The sequence below is a fragment of the Lemur catta genome, chromosome 5 (assembly GCF_020740605.2).
Source record: "Lemur catta isolate mLemCat1 chromosome 5, mLemCat1.pri, whole genome shotgun sequence".
Taxonomy (NCBI): domain Eukaryota; kingdom Metazoa; phylum Chordata; class Mammalia; order Primates; family Lemuridae; genus Lemur; species Lemur catta.
Genome location: NC_059132.1, coordinates 52,090,479 through 52,109,411, shown reverse-complemented (window position 1 = coordinate 52,109,411; position 18,933 = coordinate 52,090,479). Strand labels below are relative to the sequence as shown.

Below are 18,933 nucleotides of genomic sequence, written 5' to 3'. Positions count from 1 at the left end.
CCTCTCCTCATCCCCGGTTTCCCCTGCTTGATTTCCAATGACTTTTACTTCCCTCTGTGCACATGTGTGCCCATCATTTAGTTCCAATTTATTAGAAAATGCATGTGATGTTTGTTTTTCCATTCTTGAGATACTGCACTTAGAATAACAGTCTCCAGCTCCATCCACATTGCTGCAAAAGACATTAATTCATCCTTTTTTATGGCCGAGTAGTACTTCATGGTATGTATGTATATATATATATATATATATATATATATATATACACACACACACACACACACACACACACACACACACACACACACACACATATATATATATATACCACATTTGTTAATCCCCTCAGGAATTGACGGGCACTTAGGTTGATTCCAGATCTTTGCAATTGTGAATTGTGCTGAAATAAACATTTTAATGCAGGTGTCTTGTTGAAAAAAACGACTTCCTTTCCTTTGGGTAGATTCCTAGTACTGAGATTGCTGGATTGAATGGTAGGTCTACATTTAGTTCTTTGAGAAATCTCCATACTATTTTCCATACAGGTTGTACTAATTTTCAGTCCTGCTAACAATGTGTAAGTGTTCCTCTCTCTGTTCTTCCAAGCCAGCATCTATTGCTTTTTTTGACTTTTTAATGAGTGCCATTCTGAAAGGGGTAAGGTGATGTCTCATTGTGTTTTTAATTTGCATTTTCCTGGTGATTAGTGATGTTGAACATTTTTTTTTTATTTGTTGACCATTGGTCTCTCTTCTTTTGAAAAACTTCTGTTCATGTCTTCTGCCCACATTTTTTTATTTCAGCATATTAAAGAGGTACAAATGTTTAGGTTACATATATTGCCCTTGCTTCCCCCTCCCCCCCAGTCAGAGCTGCAAGCACATCCATCCCCCAGACAGTGCGCATCACACTCATCATGTATGTATATACCCCTCCCCTCCCCTCTCCCATCAGGCTCGATGCCTGATGAATGTTATTTCTACATGTGCACTTAGGTGTGGATGAGTTAAAACCAATTTGATGGTGAGTACCTGTGGTGCTTATTTTTCCATTCTTGGGATACTTCACTTAGTAGAATGGGTTCTAGCTCTATCTAGGAAATACAAGAGGTGCTGTATTACCATTGTTTCTTATAGCTGAATAGTACTCCCTGGTATACATATACCACATTTTATTAATCCACTCATGTATTGATGGGCACTTGAGTTGTTTCCGCATCTTTGCAATTGTGAAGTGTGCTGCTATAAACATTCGAGTGCAGATGTCTTTTTTACAGAATGTCTTTTGGTCTTTGGGGTAGATTCCCAGTAATGGGATTGCTGGATCAAATGGTAGATCTACTTGTATCTGTTTAAGGTATCTCCATATTGCTTTCCACAAAGGTTGCACTAGTTTACAGTCCCACCAGCATTGTATGAGTGTTCTTATCTCTCTGCATCCACGCCAACATTTATTGTTTGGGGACTTTTTGATAAAGGCCATTCTCACTGGAGATAAGTGATATTTCATTGTGGTTTTGATTTGCATTTCCCTGATGATTAGAGATGTTGAGCATTTTTTCATGTGTTTATTGGCCATCCTTCTGTCTTCTTTTGAAAAGTTTCTGTTCATGTCCTTTGCCCACTTTTTGATAGGGTTGTTTGATCTTTTTTTGCTGATTTTCCTGAGTTCTAAATAGATTCTAGTTATCAGCCCTTTATCAGATGTGTAACATGCAAATATTTTTTCCCATTCTGTAGGTTGTCTGTTTGCTCTTGTGATAGTTTCTTTGGCTGTGCAGAAGCTTTTTAATTTGATCAGGTCCCATTTATTTATTTTTGTTGTTGCTGTGATTGCCTTTGGGATCTTCTTCATAAATTCTTTGCCTAGGCCAATGTCTTATAAGAGTTTTTCCAACATTTTCCTCTAGAATTCTTATAGTTTCATGCATTAGGTTTAAGTCTGTTATCCACCGTGAGTTGATTTTTGTGAGAGGTGAAAGGTGTGGATCCTATTTCAGTCTTCTATATGTGGCTATCCAGTTTTCTGAGCACAGTTTATTGAATAAGGATTCTTTTCCCCAGTGTATGTTTTTGTCTGCTTTGTCAAAGATTAAATGGCTAAATGAGGATGGTTTTATATCTGTGTTCTTAATTCTGTTCCACTGGTCTCTGTACCTGTTCTTGTGCCAGTACCATGCTGTTTTAGTTACTATAGCCTTGTAATATAGTTTGAAGTCTGGTACATTGATGCCTCCCGTTTTGTTCTTTTTGCATAGGATTGCTTTTGTTATATGGGGTCTTCTCTGGTTCCATACAAAGTGTTAAATTATTTTTTCTAGATCTGTGAGAAATGATGTTGATATTTTAATAGGGATTGCATTGTATCTTAGATCACTTTGGGTAGTATAGACATTCTAACAACATTGATTCTGCCAATGCACGAGCATGGTATGGTTTTCCACCATTTTACATCCTCTGCTATTTCCTTCCTCAGTGTTTCATAGTTCTCCTTGTAGAGGTCCTGTACCTTCTTAGTTAAATATATTTCTAGGTACTTTATTTTCATTGTTGCTACTCTGAAGAGTATTGAGTCTTTGATTTGGTTCTGAGGTTGACTGTTATTGGCATCAATGTACCAGACTTCAAACTATATTACAAGGCTATAGTAACTAAAACAGCATGGTACTGGCACAAGAACAGGTACAGAGACCAGTGGAACAGAATTAAGAACACAGATATAAAACCATCCTCATTTAGCCATTTAATCTTTGACAAAGCAGACAAAAACATACACTGGGGAAAAGAATCCTTATTCAATAAACTGTGCTCAGAAAACTGGATAGCCTCTGATTTGTGTGTATTGATTTTGTATCCTGAGACTTTACTGAATTCATTTATCAATTCCAAGAGTCTGTTGGTTGAATCCTTTGGGTGTTCTAGATATAATATCATATCATCAGCAAAGAGTGAGAGTTTGATCTCTTCTGCCCCCATTTGGATGCCCTTAATTTCCCCTCTCTTGTCTAATTGCTCTAGCAAGGATGTCCAGCACTATGTTGAACAGTGGGCATCCTTTTCTGATTCCAGTTCTAAGTGTGAATGGTTTCCATTTTTCCCCATTCAGGATGATGTTGGCTGTGGGTTTGTCATATATGGTTTGTATCATTTTTAGGTAAGCCCCGCCTATGCTTATTTTGTTAAGCATTCTTTTCATAAAAGAGTGTTGAATTTTGTCAGATGCTTTCTCTGCGTCTATTGAGAGGATCATATGGTCTTTGTTTTTGCTACTATTTATGTGGTGAGTTATATTTATAGATTTGTGTATGTTGAACCATCCCTGCATCTCTGGGATGAAGCCCACTTGGTTGTGATGGATTATTTTTGTGAGAAGCACCTGAATTCGGTTGGCTAGGGTTTTGAGGAGAATTTTTGCATCTATATTCATAAGGGGTGTGGTCTGCAGTTTTCTTTTTTTGTTGTATCCTTTCCTGGTTTTGGTATCAGGGTTATGTTGGCTTCATAAAATGTGTTGAGGAGGATTCCATCCTTCTTGATGTTGCGGAATAATTTCTGCAGGATAGGCATCAGTTCTTCTTTGTAGGTGTGGTAAAATTCGGGTGTGAAACCCCTTTAGAGTTATTTGTTTGGGGTTATTTCTTTGCCTCTTGCTGATTTGTTTGAGTTCTTTGTAGATTCTGTATGTTAGCCTTTTATCATATGTAGGATGTGCCAATATTTTCTCCCAATCTGTAGGTTGTTGGTTTTCTCTCTTATTTGCTTTGGCATGTAGAAGCTTTTTAATTTAATCAAATCCCATTTATTTATTGTGTTGTTGCTGTAATTGCCTTTGGGGTCTTAGTCATAAATTGTTTGCCCAGGCCGATACCTAGAAGTGTTTTTTCTACATTTTCTTTTAGATTTTGTATGGTTTTATGCCTTACATTTAATCCTTTTATCCATCTTGAGTTAATTATTGTGAGTGGTGAGAGCAAAGGGTCCTGTTTCATTCTTCTGCATGTGGCTATCCAGTTTGTTCAGCACTGTTTATTGAACAGAGCTGCTTTTCCCCAGTGTATATTGTCTGCTTTTTCAAAGATGAATTGGCTGTAGGTAGATGGTTTTATATCTGGATTCTCTGTTCCATTCCATTGGTCTGTGTCTCTGTTTTTTTGTACCAATCTCATGCTGTTTTAGTTATTATAGCCTGGTAGTATAGTTTGAAGGCTGGTAATGTGATGCCTCCAGATTAATTCTTTTTGCTTAAGATTCCTTTGGCTCTTTGGGCTCCTTTATGGTTCCAAATGAAGTGCAGAATTATTTTTTCTAGCTCTTTATATATATATATTTTTTTATTTTCTATTTCTTTTACTTCTGTTCTGACATTTGTTCTTTCTTTTCTTCCACTGGCTTTGAGTTTGGTTTCCTCTTTTTCTTCTAGTTCCTTGACATGTGCTGTTAGCTTATTAGTTTGTGATATTTCTGTCTTTTTGATGTAGGCATTGAAAGCTATGAGTTTACCCCTGAGGGATGCTTTTGGAAAATCCTATATCTTGCGATAGCTTCTGTCCCCTTTGTCATTCAGTGCAAGGGACCTTTTATTTCCATCTTAATTTCATTCTGGATCCTATAATCATTGCACAGCAGGTTGTTTAATTATCTTGTCTTTGTGTAGATTTGAGTGTTTCACTTGTGATTGATTTCTTGTTTTATTCCACTATGGTCTAAGAAAGTACATGGTATGATTTTAATTTTTATGAATTTCTTAAGACATGTGTTGTGGCCTAAGATATGATCAGTCTTGGAGAATGTCCTATGTGCTGATGAGAAGGATGTATATTCAGTAGTTTTTGGGGTAGAGTATTACGTAGAGGTCTCTTAGGCCCGTGTATTTTAGAGTCCTGTTTAAGTCCAGTGTTGATTTATTTATTTTCTGCTTTGATGATTTGTCCAGCTCTGACTGTGGGGTGTTGAAGACCATGGCAAGTACAATGCTGCTGTTTATTTCTTTGCTTAGCTCTAGTGGAATTGGCTTTGTGTATCTGTGAGCGCCTGTATTGGGGCACTTATATTTAGGATTGTTATGTCTTTTTGTTAAATTGATCCCTCTACCATTATATAAAGATCCTCTGTGTCATTCTATAGCTTTGTTGATTTAAAGTCCACTTTATCTAGTATGAAATGTCTACACCTGCTCTCTTCTTGTTTCTGTTCATGTGGAATATTTTTTTTCCATCCTTTCACATTGAGTCTGTATGTGTCCCTGTGGTTTAGATATGTTTCCTGGAGACAGCAGACATTTGGGTGGTGTTTTGTCAGTCATTTCACCAGACTATGTCTTTTGAGTACAGCATGCAGACTCCTAATGTTGAGTGATAGAATTGATATCTGGGTTGCTGATGGGTTTTTGCCATTTTGGGTAGTACCTTATGGTTTAGTTTTCCCTCTTGTGCTGTTATTTTATAAGAACTGTGAGTTTTAGGTTTTCTTGGGTGATCTTACACTGGTGGGTGTCTATCACGCTGATTCATATACAATGCAATTCTGAGTATTTCCTGCAGGACAGGTCTGGCCAGGGCAAATTCCTTCAGTGTTTGCTTGTCTGGAAAAGACTTAATTTCTCCATCCATTGTGAAACTTAGGTTTGTAAGATTCAAAATCCTAGTCTGGCAGTTGTTCTGTTTAAGAAGATTGAAGATGGGGCCCTATTCCCTTCTGACTTGTAAAATCTCGACTGAGAAGTCTGCAGTTAGCCTGATGAGTTTCCCTTTGTAGGTTAGTTGTTGGCTTTTGTCTTCTTGCTTGCAGAATTTTCTCCTTCATTTTGATTTTGGGTGGGTCGATTACTACACGTCTTGGAGATGCCCTGTTTGCTGTGAATTTTCATGGTGTTTGATGACTGTCTTATATCTGGATGTCTGAATCTCTGGCAATACCAATAAGTTCCTCCATAAGTTCCTTAAATAGACTTTCATGCTTTTTGTTCTTTCTTCTCCCTCAGGAATACCTATAATTCATATGTCAGTTTGCTTCACTTTGTCTCATATCTATCTCAGTGATTGCTCAGTCTTTTTTATTCTTTTCTCTGCCTTTTTGAATGACTGGATTAGCTCCAGAGCCTTGTCTGAAGCTCTGAGATTCTTTCTTCTCCTTCTTTCATTCTGTTTTTGAAGCTTTCTACTATTTTTTAAAATTCCCTAAATAACTCTTTCACTTCTTTATGTTCTGTTACATTCTTTCTTGTGTTGTCTCCTAAGCGACTTTTTCATTGATTTCCTGAAATATTTCTTGGCTGATTTTTGTTGGTTGTCAACTTTCTCTTCAATTCCATCCATCTTATTTGCCATCCACATTCATAAATCCATTTCTGTCATTTTGGCAAATTACATTCTGGTTGGAGTCCAGTATTGTAGCTCCATTGTGATTGCCTGGCAGTGTCGAACGATTTCATTTTTTTCTGTTGCCAGGGTTCTGTTGGTGATTTCTTCTCATTTGACTCCTCTTCACCCGGCTCTGGGCTAATAGGTTCACAGGGTACCTGTTCTCCTTTGCTGAGAACTCTGCTGTTTACTTAGGAGAAGGGGTGGACCCTAGGTGATGCTTTTGTGTCCTAGTCTTGAATGTTGACCCATCAGAGAGGGGTGGGTGCACCGAGAGCCTGTAGAACAGCTGTTCTGTTTTGACCCATTCCCCTGCAATGGCTTCAGCTCAGGGTGGTACTGTATGATCTTCCTATGGGGTGGTGAGTTATTCCCCAGCTTATTGATGGAAGTTTGAGTTGGGGGCTGTATGCAACCCTCTCCACAGAGACTGATGCTGTAGGGGATTGCTCTACTGAGGTTCACCCAGCAGAGGTGACAGTGGCAGCTTGGAGAGGCTCTCTAGGCAGTGTCCTGGGTGAACGGGCTCTGGACATTTGCTTGATCCCAGTCCAGGAGTGATGGGTGCTCAAGGCTGTGGGATCCCTCATGAAGTGTTGGACCTTGGGGAGGTTCTGCCAGCTCACTGGCAGTGGTGAAGACTCAGGGGTTTGTTCTTGGGGCCCAGGCACAACTCTGTAATCTCAGAGGTTGTGTTGCAGGACTGGCCAGGGCCCTAGAGCCACTCGGGCAAAGCTTCAGGCCTAGGTACAGCAAGAGCCTTTGAGCTGGGTCTGGGGATCGCAGGAGCGGAGGTGCACAGATGGGGGGACTGTCCGATTGGCATGGAGACTGCTGATGCTGAGCCACTTAGGTAGGGGTTTGTCCCAGCTGAAGGACCACAGAGGTTCTCCCCCTCTACCTAGATCCCACCAAGGCAGTTGTCCAAGTCTTCCCAGTTGGTTCCTGTAGCATCTGAGGCTCCTCCTCTGCTCAGAACTCACACTGGGGAGTGGGGCACTCGGCTCGCTGTCACAGGCACGGCACAGGGAAGCGTCGGTTCTATATGCTCCCTCCCTGGCCCAGCAGGAGTGATGGGAAGACTCCTGCTGGAAAGCTGAGTGCTGAACAGACCTGGCTCCGTGCACCTGAGCATTCAGGGTGGTGTAAGCTATAGAAACCCAGGAGCAGCAGCCACCACATCCCTGCTGTGCCTGTTCTCCAGGGCAGTGTCTCTGCACAGACTCCGCTGCAGCTCCCCATCAGTCCACAGGTCTGCAGTAGTGGAGGGAGTCCCCTCCCGGGTCAAGCCACCTGCAACTTTTATCTGCTGCTTAAAAGTAACACCCACACAGGCTGCTTCTATTCTCCCTCTTTCCCTGTTCCCAGCAGTGTGAATTATATTGGGACACCCAGGTTAATTTCTGAGACAGTAGGTGCTGCTTGTGAATAAGAGTCTACCAGGCCTCGTTTGATTGAATCAGTAGATGCTGTCATGGGCTGTGCAAATTATTCTCCCTGCCAGTAGGTGGTGCTTCTAGGAAAGAGCCAGCTGCAGAGTTGTTCTCTGGGGCCTGTGGCTGGCTCAAGTCCCTCAGAGAAGTTCTCAAATGCGCCAGGCCGTGGGAGGGGACTCCTTCTTCTCCATGACAGTAGCAGTGGGTGGAGGAGCCAGGCTGGACAGGGCTGGGTCAGAGAGCCTGCCTCAGGCTCAGCAGAGGCAGGTGTCAAAGGTCAGTTCCCAGGATGCTGGATAAAGCCACTAGGAAGGGACTGAAGCAAGTTATCAAACTAGAAAGGCTGCTCGTAGGAGAGGGGCCATCTGGGAATCACAGACTGGCTGTGGGAGTGGGTTTCACTCTTCTCCCTCCTTCTCTGTCCTGGTCATCTCCTTACAGCATATGGTTGCAAACGGGAGGCCAAACTTGCTCAGCTCACGAGCAGTGGTGCCGTGGGTTGGGAACTTCACTGCCTGAGGTCCGTCCTGCCTCAGTCTGAAAGTGTGGCTTTCCTGTGGGGTCAGGGGTGCTCCGCCAGTTCACTGCAGTTCTGACCCACACTGCACTCTGTTGTCAGTTCTGCCCACGTGGGCTCACTTGCGTCCGGAAGTTAGTTGTCAGATCTCCCCTCAGTCCCCCCAGACAGTCCTTGTCCTCGGGGCATGAGATCTAGTCCTCGGGACATGAGATCTGGCCTGCGTGCCTTTCCCCTAGAGCTCCAAGTTCATTCTCTGACCGTGCCAGAGAGAATCGTGCTGGTCCCGAGTTATCCATGAAGTGCTGAAGCAGGCTAGGTACCCCTCTGCCTCAGGGTCCACCCTTCACTGCTGAGTGCCAGTGGGCGGCTACAACGAGTGCTGGTGAGCAGCTCCAGGAAGTGCAAGTGGGCAGGGAACCCCCAGAGTAGGCACCCCTGAAGGGTCCACTGAAGGTCCTCAAGGGGAAAGGTGTGGGCCCCACTGTCTGTGGACACCTCAGTGTCATGGGTGCACCAACAGAGGGGAGACAGCTGCTTTTGAGAGTTTCAGTTCAGTCACCCCTTTGGGCTGCAATCAGTGAGAGAAGGGGGAGGAAAAGAGTCTGAATGGATGAGAGCCAGTACTCCAGCCCACCATGTCTGTCTCCCTGGAAGGAAGCCCACAGGGAATTTCCAGGCTCTAGGATCACACAAATTCTCCAGGGCTCACTGCAGTCTGGGCAGGAGTTGGGAGCTGTCTGTGTAGGAACAGCTGACATGAAAACTGGATGGCTGGAGCTCCCTGGGGTGGACAAAGGAACACTATGTGTGGAGAAGCAGGGTGGCACCCACCATCTCAGCTCCAGCTTGTGGCTATGGGGAGTGATCCAGAAGAGGTTAGAAGCCTGATGCTTTATTTTGTGGATGTTCCCAGTCCAGTGGTGGCAACAGCCCTTGGGCTCGTGAGGGTAGAAAAGCTCTCCAGGGGCTTGGAGGACCGCTGACCACCACAGGTGTGAGGGAAGGAGAAATGAAACCCCCTACCTGCACTCTCCACTGGGCTCTGAGCTTCCCTGGGTTGATCTCTGTGGATATCGTTTTCCTTTCTATTTTTTTCTGCAACTACTTCCTGTGAAATCTCTGACAGACTCTGGCACCTTTCCTTGTGAAATACATCTGAGTTGTGTTTTTTCCTTCTTCTCCTTTATCTGAAACAGTTTTTTCCCTGTGGGATGCTCTGGCAGCTGAAGTCTCTAGTCAGCCGACTTCCCTCTCCCCCTGAATTTTTTAATAATCCATATAGAATAATCCATTTAGTTGATATTGATGATAAATATTTTAAACTTCAGCTTCTTTGGCTCTCTGGGGCCAGATGTGGTGAATCATGCCTGTAATCCCAGCACTTAGGGAGGCTGAGGCAGGAGGGTCACTGGAGGCCAGGAGTTTGAGACCAGCCTGGGCAACATAGTGAGATCCCTGTCTCTACAAAAAATAATAAAACTACCTGGTATGTGCCTGTAGTGCCAGGTACTCAGGTACTCTACCTGAGCCCAGGAGCTGGAGGCTGCCATGAGCTGTCTCTTCCAGCCTAGGTGACAAAGGGAGACCATGTTTCTAAAAGGGAGACAAAATAAAATGAATAAAATACTCTCTGAAGCACTGACTCTGAAGCAAAGGAAAGAAATATATAATAATTGTCCAGGTTATAATGATCAATATTGCATCATTTAAATTTGTTTCAGGCCTATGCAGCACAACGAGATAAGAGACAAGAATTAAGAGAGAAAGAAGTGGCTGCAGTAAAGCGTGAGATGGAACTGAAAGTTAAATTTCTCAAATCTAAACTCCACAAAATGAAAATGTATCAAGAATTCAATAATGTTGAATTGCAAAAGATAAGCTACTCTATGAAGTTAGAAGGAGAAGCTAAAAAATCCTTGGCATGTGGACCAGAAACGTAAGTCAAAATATGAAATCATAGAAAGTAAGCTCATTAATTTGACTTGAAAGCATAATTTTTAGTGGGACAAGTTCATGAGATTGGCGGGATGTGACAGCTAACTAGACACTATAATTCTGGAAAATGATACAGTTAAATGAACTTACCTTTAAAATGTTCATCCAGGACTCTTTGGCTCTCACTTTCTTTTGATTTTAAAACCCCTTATTATTCTCATGTAGTTAACCTAGTCTGTTAGCCTTTCAGCTAAGTATTTTTGAAGCTTTATAATTGAGACAGTGATAACTGTTCTATAATTGCTTTTCACCATTCCTTTCATTAGAAATGTTAATAAGTTTAACTATGTTTTTGGGAGATGACCACGTAAACTGAAAGGGTTAAGTCCTCCTCCTCCTCCTGCTGCTCTTGGCACCTTCAGGCACTCGGTACATTAACCTTCCTTGATGGTGATCTTTGGAATTATCAGTAGAGGGTGCCTTGAGACCAGCAATATTTTATAGTTTTTCCACTCTAGATAAAGTCATGTGTATGAAATGGGGAATGGCTAACATAGGGAAGAAAGAAAGTATAATTCACAAGGTGGTTAAAAATAATCCTTTGGTCAGTCTGAGGGTCCGGTGTATGGATGACAAAGGGCAGGCCCCCCTCTGAGGCCTCGGTAATGGTGTGAGGAGCTCACTGCCTTTGGAGCTGCCTTAGTTCTTTTTGATCACCAGCTCCACTATCTCATGCTCCCCTTGGACTTGGTACTCTGAATTATTCCTCAGTGCCAAATGCTTGATTTTCCCCACATGATGAGTGAAATGCACAAGGGTGGTGAAAGCAAATGTTGAAAATGTCTTTGAGGGATGTTTTTCTTAAATCTCTAAATTGGTTTACTGAATACAAATATTTCTAGTTTGTTTTTTTTTTTTTTTTAGTTTTTAGTCTTTTATTATCTATACTTAAGGAATACAACATGATGTGTTGACATCTTTATACATATTGAAATGGCTGTTATAGTCAAACAAATGTATGCATCATCTCACTTCCCCTTTAAATACAAGTATTTCTAATGGCATCTTCAAGAATCTTGCAAGTAGAGCTATTCCAGAAGGCAGCAAGTATTACCTGTTAAGCCATACATCATCGATAGCCATTTCCCTCCCCTCCTTACTTTGTTTGAGTTACTTGTTGTCTTCAAAATTCCTGTAGGGATATGTGTACTTGTTCAGAGCAATTTTAAAACTATAACTACATCCACTAGACTTGCTCTCTGACACATATTCAGAATTACAACACTGTTTAATGGGAAATTCCATTTTCTGAAGATAACTTTTTAAAAAGTACAATCATTTAGGAAAAAATGAAATAGTGAGCGTTTGTGTTTTGTAATCTCCCAGAATGAGTGAGAGACCAGCAGAGCTCAGTAACAAACTCCTTGTAGACTAATAGCAGCCAGATCTGCTTTTACCACCCAGGCCTTGAGGCCAGTCATACTGCCACCTCGTGGTGGCATTCTTAATAACGGTTTAGGTCTTGACAGAGAATTGATTCCAAATGAAAACTTAATGGTCCCTGCCTCATGCCCATGAACTTCAAATAATGACATGAAGAACAACTTGATCACAGTTAGTTATGTCACCTTTTTCCTTTGGGTTTCAGATTTCTGATAGAATACTTCTTTTGAATTTGGTGAAATACTGAGTTGTTTAATTGATTTATGCTTGTTAAGTAAAGGGTCATAATTATCTGTGTTCATAAAGAGAGGAAAGATAAATTTTATAGTTTTATGGAAGTCCTTACAGCTCTTATTTTCAACAGATACCCATTTGTTAATGTTATTCAATAAACAAAACTAAACTGGCACATTTTAAATTTCCTTAGAAGCTGTGTTTAAGTTAGATTTTAGAAATTGAATATTATGGACTAATAACTTAAAGTATGTTTACAGGTGCTTTTGCTTCCTTTCTAACTGACTTTAGCTTGGCTGTGGTTGATAACGCTTTGAAAGATTTCCTGCACCATCTCAAGTTTTCCAACATTAATCATAAGTGAATGATTGGCATCCAGATACTTAACCACATATGCATGTTTATTATTTAAAGGAAGCTCAGATAAATAAGTTTTATGAAATAAACACTCCCAAATATTAAAAAAGATAAATTTCTGTTTTTAAAAGTTTGTCATTTTGCTACATAAGAATATATCCTTAATTGCTATCTTACAGCATTTTTGTCCCAATTATTATAAACTGTACCTACTACAGGGCAATCATGCAGCAGTTTTAAAATAGATAAATCAAGGAACTATTTAAATTTTGAAAATGGCATTCACTCGAATGATTGATGACTAAGCTGGCAATGACATCAAGAGTTTTTAAACAGTGACTACAACCAAACAGATTTCCTTATACTCTTCCTCCTCAGAATACTGTATAATGCCAACATGGTCCCCAGCTCTCATGAAGATGTAACAAGGACCTTCCACTCCAACCCTGTGATTTCACTCATGTTAAGAATCCACTTCTGAGGATCTCAAGATGAATCCAACAATGAAAAGCTGTATCAATTGCAGAACGCTAAGGAAAAAAACAGTTGAACTATACTTAACCAAGTTGAAGATATTCGTCTAATGTCTGACCATTTTTGATTAGGAAGAAAATTTTAAAAGCCAGGCAGAGCGGTGCATGCCTGTACTCCCAGCTACTCATGTGGCCTAGACAGGAGGATCACTTGAACCCAGGAGTTCAAAGCCATAGGGCAGCATGATTGTGCCTAAGAATAGCCGCAGCACTCCACTGGGCAACACAGCGAGGACCTCTCTCAAAAAAAATTGTTTCAAAAAAAATTTTGTTCAAACAGTTGTTTGAACCAAAATCCATCAAAAATAACAGCTAGTTTTCATTGTGTATCATTGTTATTAAAATATTCATTTCAGTCCATGTACCCTGCCATTTAGTTTTGATGCTGTGTTTATTATCTCCTTAATGTGGAGAAAAGTAACATAGACCTGTGTTAAATGAGGCCTCAACCTTCTTTCTTTACCTGAATTCATGTCATAAGAAATCAGAGCAGAGCAAAGCTCAGGCAGGCTGCAATCTCTCTGAGCCCCTGTTGCCTTTTATGTAATATTAAGGACTTTGACTAAATCACAGCATTTCAGACATTTTTAAAAGATTATGTAAGAAATATAACTTGTCATTTTTTTAGAGAAATTGCATGAAACCGTTTCACATAGGGCAGATAGAAGTAGAGCTGTCTAGTTAAAGGAGGGCTGGGGGCTCTGAAGTTGTGACTTCCGTATCCCTTCACCCTGCAGTGTCCTCTGTAGGACCTCAGATTTCTGTGGGACATAGTTTGAAAATCACCAGTTATGAGGGAATCCTTCCAATTAGCAAAAAAAGTGCCGGCATATTGTTCACTTGCGTGTAATTTTCTCACCTTATACTTTTAAGAATGGAATGATACAAATGAAGGTGTAGATGTGCTGCCTTGTTAATGTTGGGCTTGAACCCACCTCTACCACCTGAGACATAATCCCCACCTGGACAAACAGAGAGAGGCCACAGGGAAAGCAGAAGCACTTTTATTAAAAATATGTGTTTTACTCCAGAAGAAGCTAGCATGGTTTTTGAATTAGTATTATGCATAAGCTTAACTGAATTTTTTTTTTTAATTTCACCTGGCAGTGTTCAGTTTCTCCTAAGCTATTGCTTTACACACCTCAAAAGCCACGGATGGAACCCTTGTCTAACTGAATAGGACAGGGATTAATGTCCCCAAGACATTTTTCTGTCCTTTTGTTTTCCATAATCTGTGCCAGACACTGTATTGTCATTCCATTGAGGACAATAAGTCTGAACTTCTTTTAAGGGAACTAAGAAGAAAATCTGTGATTTCAGGGAAAAGGAAGGATAAAATGCAAAGAACTTTTAAAATGTCCTTTAATGTCGGCCAATGTTCACTTGTGTATGTAGATAACACTCCCCCCTCCCCCGGCCTGCCACCAGCCAGGAGAAAAGTGGAGCCATCAACACTCCAGACCCTCTTTTTCAGCCTCTGGGGGCCCCTCCAGAGTGGCTCCTGCCAGCATTTGGGATCTGTCCGTTTGTTCTCTGAGCTTCCGTCTCTAACCCCAGAAGAGATAGTTACAGTAGTATTTCCTTAATTAAAGTCATTCATGTAAAAACCTGCAGTTGACATTGTGTTTATTAATGCTTATGTAAGATTCTTTCGTTAAGTCCCTCTCCTTTTATCTGGTTTTGAGTTATTTTACAAGACCTGGCTAGTAATAGTCTGGTCACATTATTCAGTTTATAAGTGCTGTCTGTAATGTTATTGTCACAGAAATGTTATGGAAAACGGTCTCTCAAAATATTGGGAAACCTGTTTTCAAAAATTTGAACAGGCACTGGATATCATATTATCATTATCATCAGAAAGTATTTATTACATTCAGTGTACTATTTCAGACCCGGTTCTGGGCATTCAGGGAGAAAATACCTTTCCTACAAAAGATTTCAGTAAGAACCCTCCCTCTAGAGGGGGATGCTTGCAATGTAGTTTGAGATATTCCCACCCATTTCATAATTAAGTAGATAAATACAGCTATAATTAGATGTTTCAATCAGTTGGTACCAATTCTGGAAAGAAATCGCAGCTACAGTTGGAAGAGCTGTATATTATTTTCCCTGTTTCTAATTCTAGAGAGCCATGAATCAAAGAAACTAAGTTTGAAAACTGGCTCTAACCTATACTTACTTATCTATTTTTCAAGCAAATTTTCTGCAGTCTTTGTGGCCATATGAATAAAGAAATGTTAGTCCTAATACAGATAGCTTAATAATTTTACTTCCTCTTGGCCGATGGAATTTTCACATAATGTGACAGTAGCACCTTCTTCATGGATGTATTTAAGATTCTGCGGTGAAAAGTTAATAGCGTAGAACATTTCTTAAAATTTTAAATTTATAATAGTGGAAAATGGAAAGTCAATTTTAAGGAAAAATCCATTACACTGAAAAATGGTTTAACCTTTTATAAAAGGCAGGGTTTTGCTAAGAATTAGATATTCATTTTAGAATATGACTTGAATCGTCCAACGTTTGTACAATTAAGAGAAAACATCACCCTTTGGAATGATGATACCCAAGAATAGAGCCATAATAATTGTATGTTTATGAGATTAAATAGCATTATACATATATATTTTCTATTACGTAAATGTAAAATAAGTAGGAATTGTATTTCATTTATGGGATTATTTTTGTGTTGAAGCAAGCCTCAAGTTAAGTCTAGTCTGGACATGTATTAAAAGCCAAAGTTTGTAAGTGAGATATGATTCCCATGATAATGTCTCTTATTTACTTAAACATTCTAAATAATATTAGACTTATTTCAGATGCAGCAGGAGTTAAAAGAAAATATAACTCTGTATAGCAAATGATATCCCTTTCCATTGTTTGGTTAATAGATACTACATTTAGTATTTTTTCTTAGACACATCTAGTAAAAGATGTGAAAACATAAACATTTGTACTGAAGAGCATACTTATGCCTCATGAATTCGTCATGTTCCATAGCCTTAAGAACATCTCATGACATCTCTGTATGGCTTTTTTTCAGACTCCACACTTCATTCCTGCATCCCTGTGGAAGTGTCCAGAGGCAGGCTGAAACTGTTCACAGAATAACCAAACCCTCCTCAACTTCTCAGGTTTGTGGCAGTGATTTAAGGCCAAAATGGGACAGCCGTTTCAGTTCATAAGCAATCACTTGACAGGTGACATTTTAAATCAGTCATTTCCTATGTTATTGGTTTACTTTTGCCCTCAGAAAAAGTTGCATATTCCTTGGCATGGGATAAAAACTCCCCAATCAGTTTGCTCCCTGTCAAGGTATTCAGCCTTTTCTCTTGCCACTTGCCCTCCTCTCCCCCTTTGCTCTAGCATCTCACCAAACTAGACTACTTAGAAGTAAGTGCACAAGGACTTAGAAGTCCTAAGAAGGACTTAGAAGTAAGTCCTTCCTCAGCTCCAGCTGGTTGCATTTGCCACTTCCTTCTGTCTGGCACACTTTGTCCTTGTCCTTCAGGTTTCAACCTACATTCATCTCCACATAAAGTCTACAGTATTGACACAAAACTTGGACAGATGGCCCTTGTGTGTGTTCCAATAGTGTCCAGTTTTATACGTGTCGTGGTATCTGTGACTCTGTGTGGAAATTGCCTGTTTCTCAGCATGGTTGTGGAATAAGTGAATGAAGAATGGGAAAACCAGAGCTCTGACACTTAACCACAATCACAGTTAATTCAGTGTGCTACTGTGGGCAAATAATATTTAATAGTCATTTTGTCTTGTAGTCATACATACATATTTTTCATTCTTATTAACCCTGATAAAGTTCTCAACTTATTTTTAGTGACTTACACTTAGTATGAAATCTTTAGGGAAAGAATGTAATTCTTTCTTTTTCTTTTCACATGCTGCTGAATTGGAATCTAGATCCTATAGAGCTGCTGCTCTAGGATCTTCTGATGAGTCAGATCTGCATGAAGATCTAATTTGAAAAGCGTCCTGAAGATGTGTACTGATGTTAAGGAGAAATTATATTGTACTGGGAGACTTTCGAGGAGACCTCACAAATGAAAACCAGTATCATTGAGCATATGCAGGCTGCCCAAGTGTCTGCTGCTTAATCAGCCAAACAAGCAAGTTTTCAAGAATATATTAGGGCATACATTGATGGCTAATTTCTGTTTTCCAGTTTTTATCGCTATATATAGTGACAGACATCACTGTATGCTTAGACAGACATCATATCGACATACTGGGACTGTGGTCACTGTCGATGTTTGCATTTATAACAGTTGTTACAGTACCACTGAACTGGCAGAATTTTAATTTTAAGCACTGATTTATATGACTTATTCCTCATGGAAAAATAAAATTTGCCTAAGGTTTCTTACTTTATCTGTTTATTTGTTTATTTTTTATTAACTTCTTGAAATATTCTTAAAATTATAGAAAAGTTCCAAGTTTTAGTACAGAGAGCTTTTTGTTTTTGAACTATTTGAGCATTAATTGGTGGCATTGTGCCATCACCCCTGATTACTTTAGTGGGTATTCCTACAAGTCAGGACCTTCCATGTAGCTGCAATACAGTCTTGGTAATCAGAAAGTTAACATGAATACATGCAATTATTAAATGGTCTGATTCTTTCCAAGTTTTATTAATTGTCTATAATGCCCTTGGTAACCATAGAATCCCATTCAGATCCATGGATTGCATTTAGTTGTCCTGTCTCTTAGATTCTTTCAGTCTGGAGCAGCTCCTCAGTCTTTTCTTGACCTTCACTACCTCTAATCTTTTGAAGAGTAAAGTCCAGTAATGTAGAGTGTCCCTTCATTGGGTTTTCTGAGCTTTCATTATGATTAGGTTTAGACCATAACATTTTGGACAAGAGTATTACAGAAGTGATCCTGTGAGGTTCTCGTTGCATCCTATCATGTGACCTATAATCTGGCTTGTCCTATTACTGGCGGTGTTAGCATTGATCAGTAACAGTGGTATCTGCCAGTCTCTCATCTGTAAAGTCACTTTTTCACCTTGTAATTAATTAGGATTCTGTGGGCTTGGTAATTTGAGATATGTAAATATCTCTGTTCCTCATGAAACCTTCAATTGAATCATTTACTTTTTTCAAAATGGATTCATGGTTGATTTTATTCCATGGCTTACAATTTGTTGATATTTAATATTAACATCTCATCTACAGACTGGGAACTAAAAATAAAATCCTAAGGCTCCTGCTAACTGAACAGATGCCTCTCGCCAAGGGGACTCCAGAAAAACCTTAAAACTGAGTCCCCAGCCATCATGGGATGGCAGGTGTAAAGCACAATTACATGCACAGGTCTTCTCATTACTATTCATGACTCTTCTAATAGCTTGTTAAATATGTATATTTAGCCATCCAGCTCAGTACAAATCCTGTTTCTTTTGTCCATCCGTTGAAGCATGTGTTCTTGGCTTGAGGCGACAGCCGTGTTTCCCAGCCTGTCAGAATGACCGCTGCAGGTTGAAAATACTTCATGAGATATAAAGCTCTCCTTTTTCTAAGTATATAAACCTCATTGTATATTTTTTTAGTTAATACGACCTTATTCAGATTTTTCCAATTATCTCAATATCCTTTATAGCCAAAGAAAATTCAAGATTAGGGATTGTCACAATCCATGATGTGTTGTGTCCATTTGTCAGGTCTTTTGAGTTTTTTAATCTGGGACAGTACCTGGGTCTGTCTTTGATTTTCACGGCATTAACATTTTTGCAGAGCACAGGTCAGTTATTGTGTAGGTTTTCTCTCAGTTTGGGTTCCTGTGAAGGTTCCTCATGATTTGATTCAGGTTATGCTGCATTCAGGCAGGAATGTCACAGAAGTGATGCCGAGTTCCTCTCAATGCAGCATATCTGGAAGAAGATGTTGTCACTGGGTGTCATGACTGGCCAGTGTTGACTCTGATTATTTAGTGAAGAAGGATGTGCTGGGGTTGTCTGTGGCAAAGTTGCTATTTGCCCTTTGCATTTCAGAAAGCTCTTGCGTGAAGGTACTTGGAGGCTCTGTAAATATCTGGCTGCTGCTCAGAATTTCATGCCCTAGATTGAACATTTCATTCATTGCTGATTCCTGCCTGAGT

The 18,933-nt window shown here is 40.0% G+C and overlaps 1 protein-coding gene across 1 annotated transcript in view; it reads left to right on the top strand.

Annotated features, from left to right (window-relative positions):
• Window positions 1-18,933, top strand: part of LOC123638274 (putative coiled-coil domain-containing protein 144C) — a 46,556-nt gene that overhangs the window by 21,366 nt on the left and 6,257 nt on the right. The window contains exons 9-10 of the mRNA XM_045551771.1: window positions 10,036-10,250; window positions 15,860-15,950. Of these exons, the coding sequence (XP_045407727.1) occupies window positions 10,036-10,250; window positions 15,860-15,950 (306 nt within the window). The remainder of the gene's footprint in view (window positions 1-10,035; window positions 10,251-15,859; window positions 15,951-18,933) is intronic.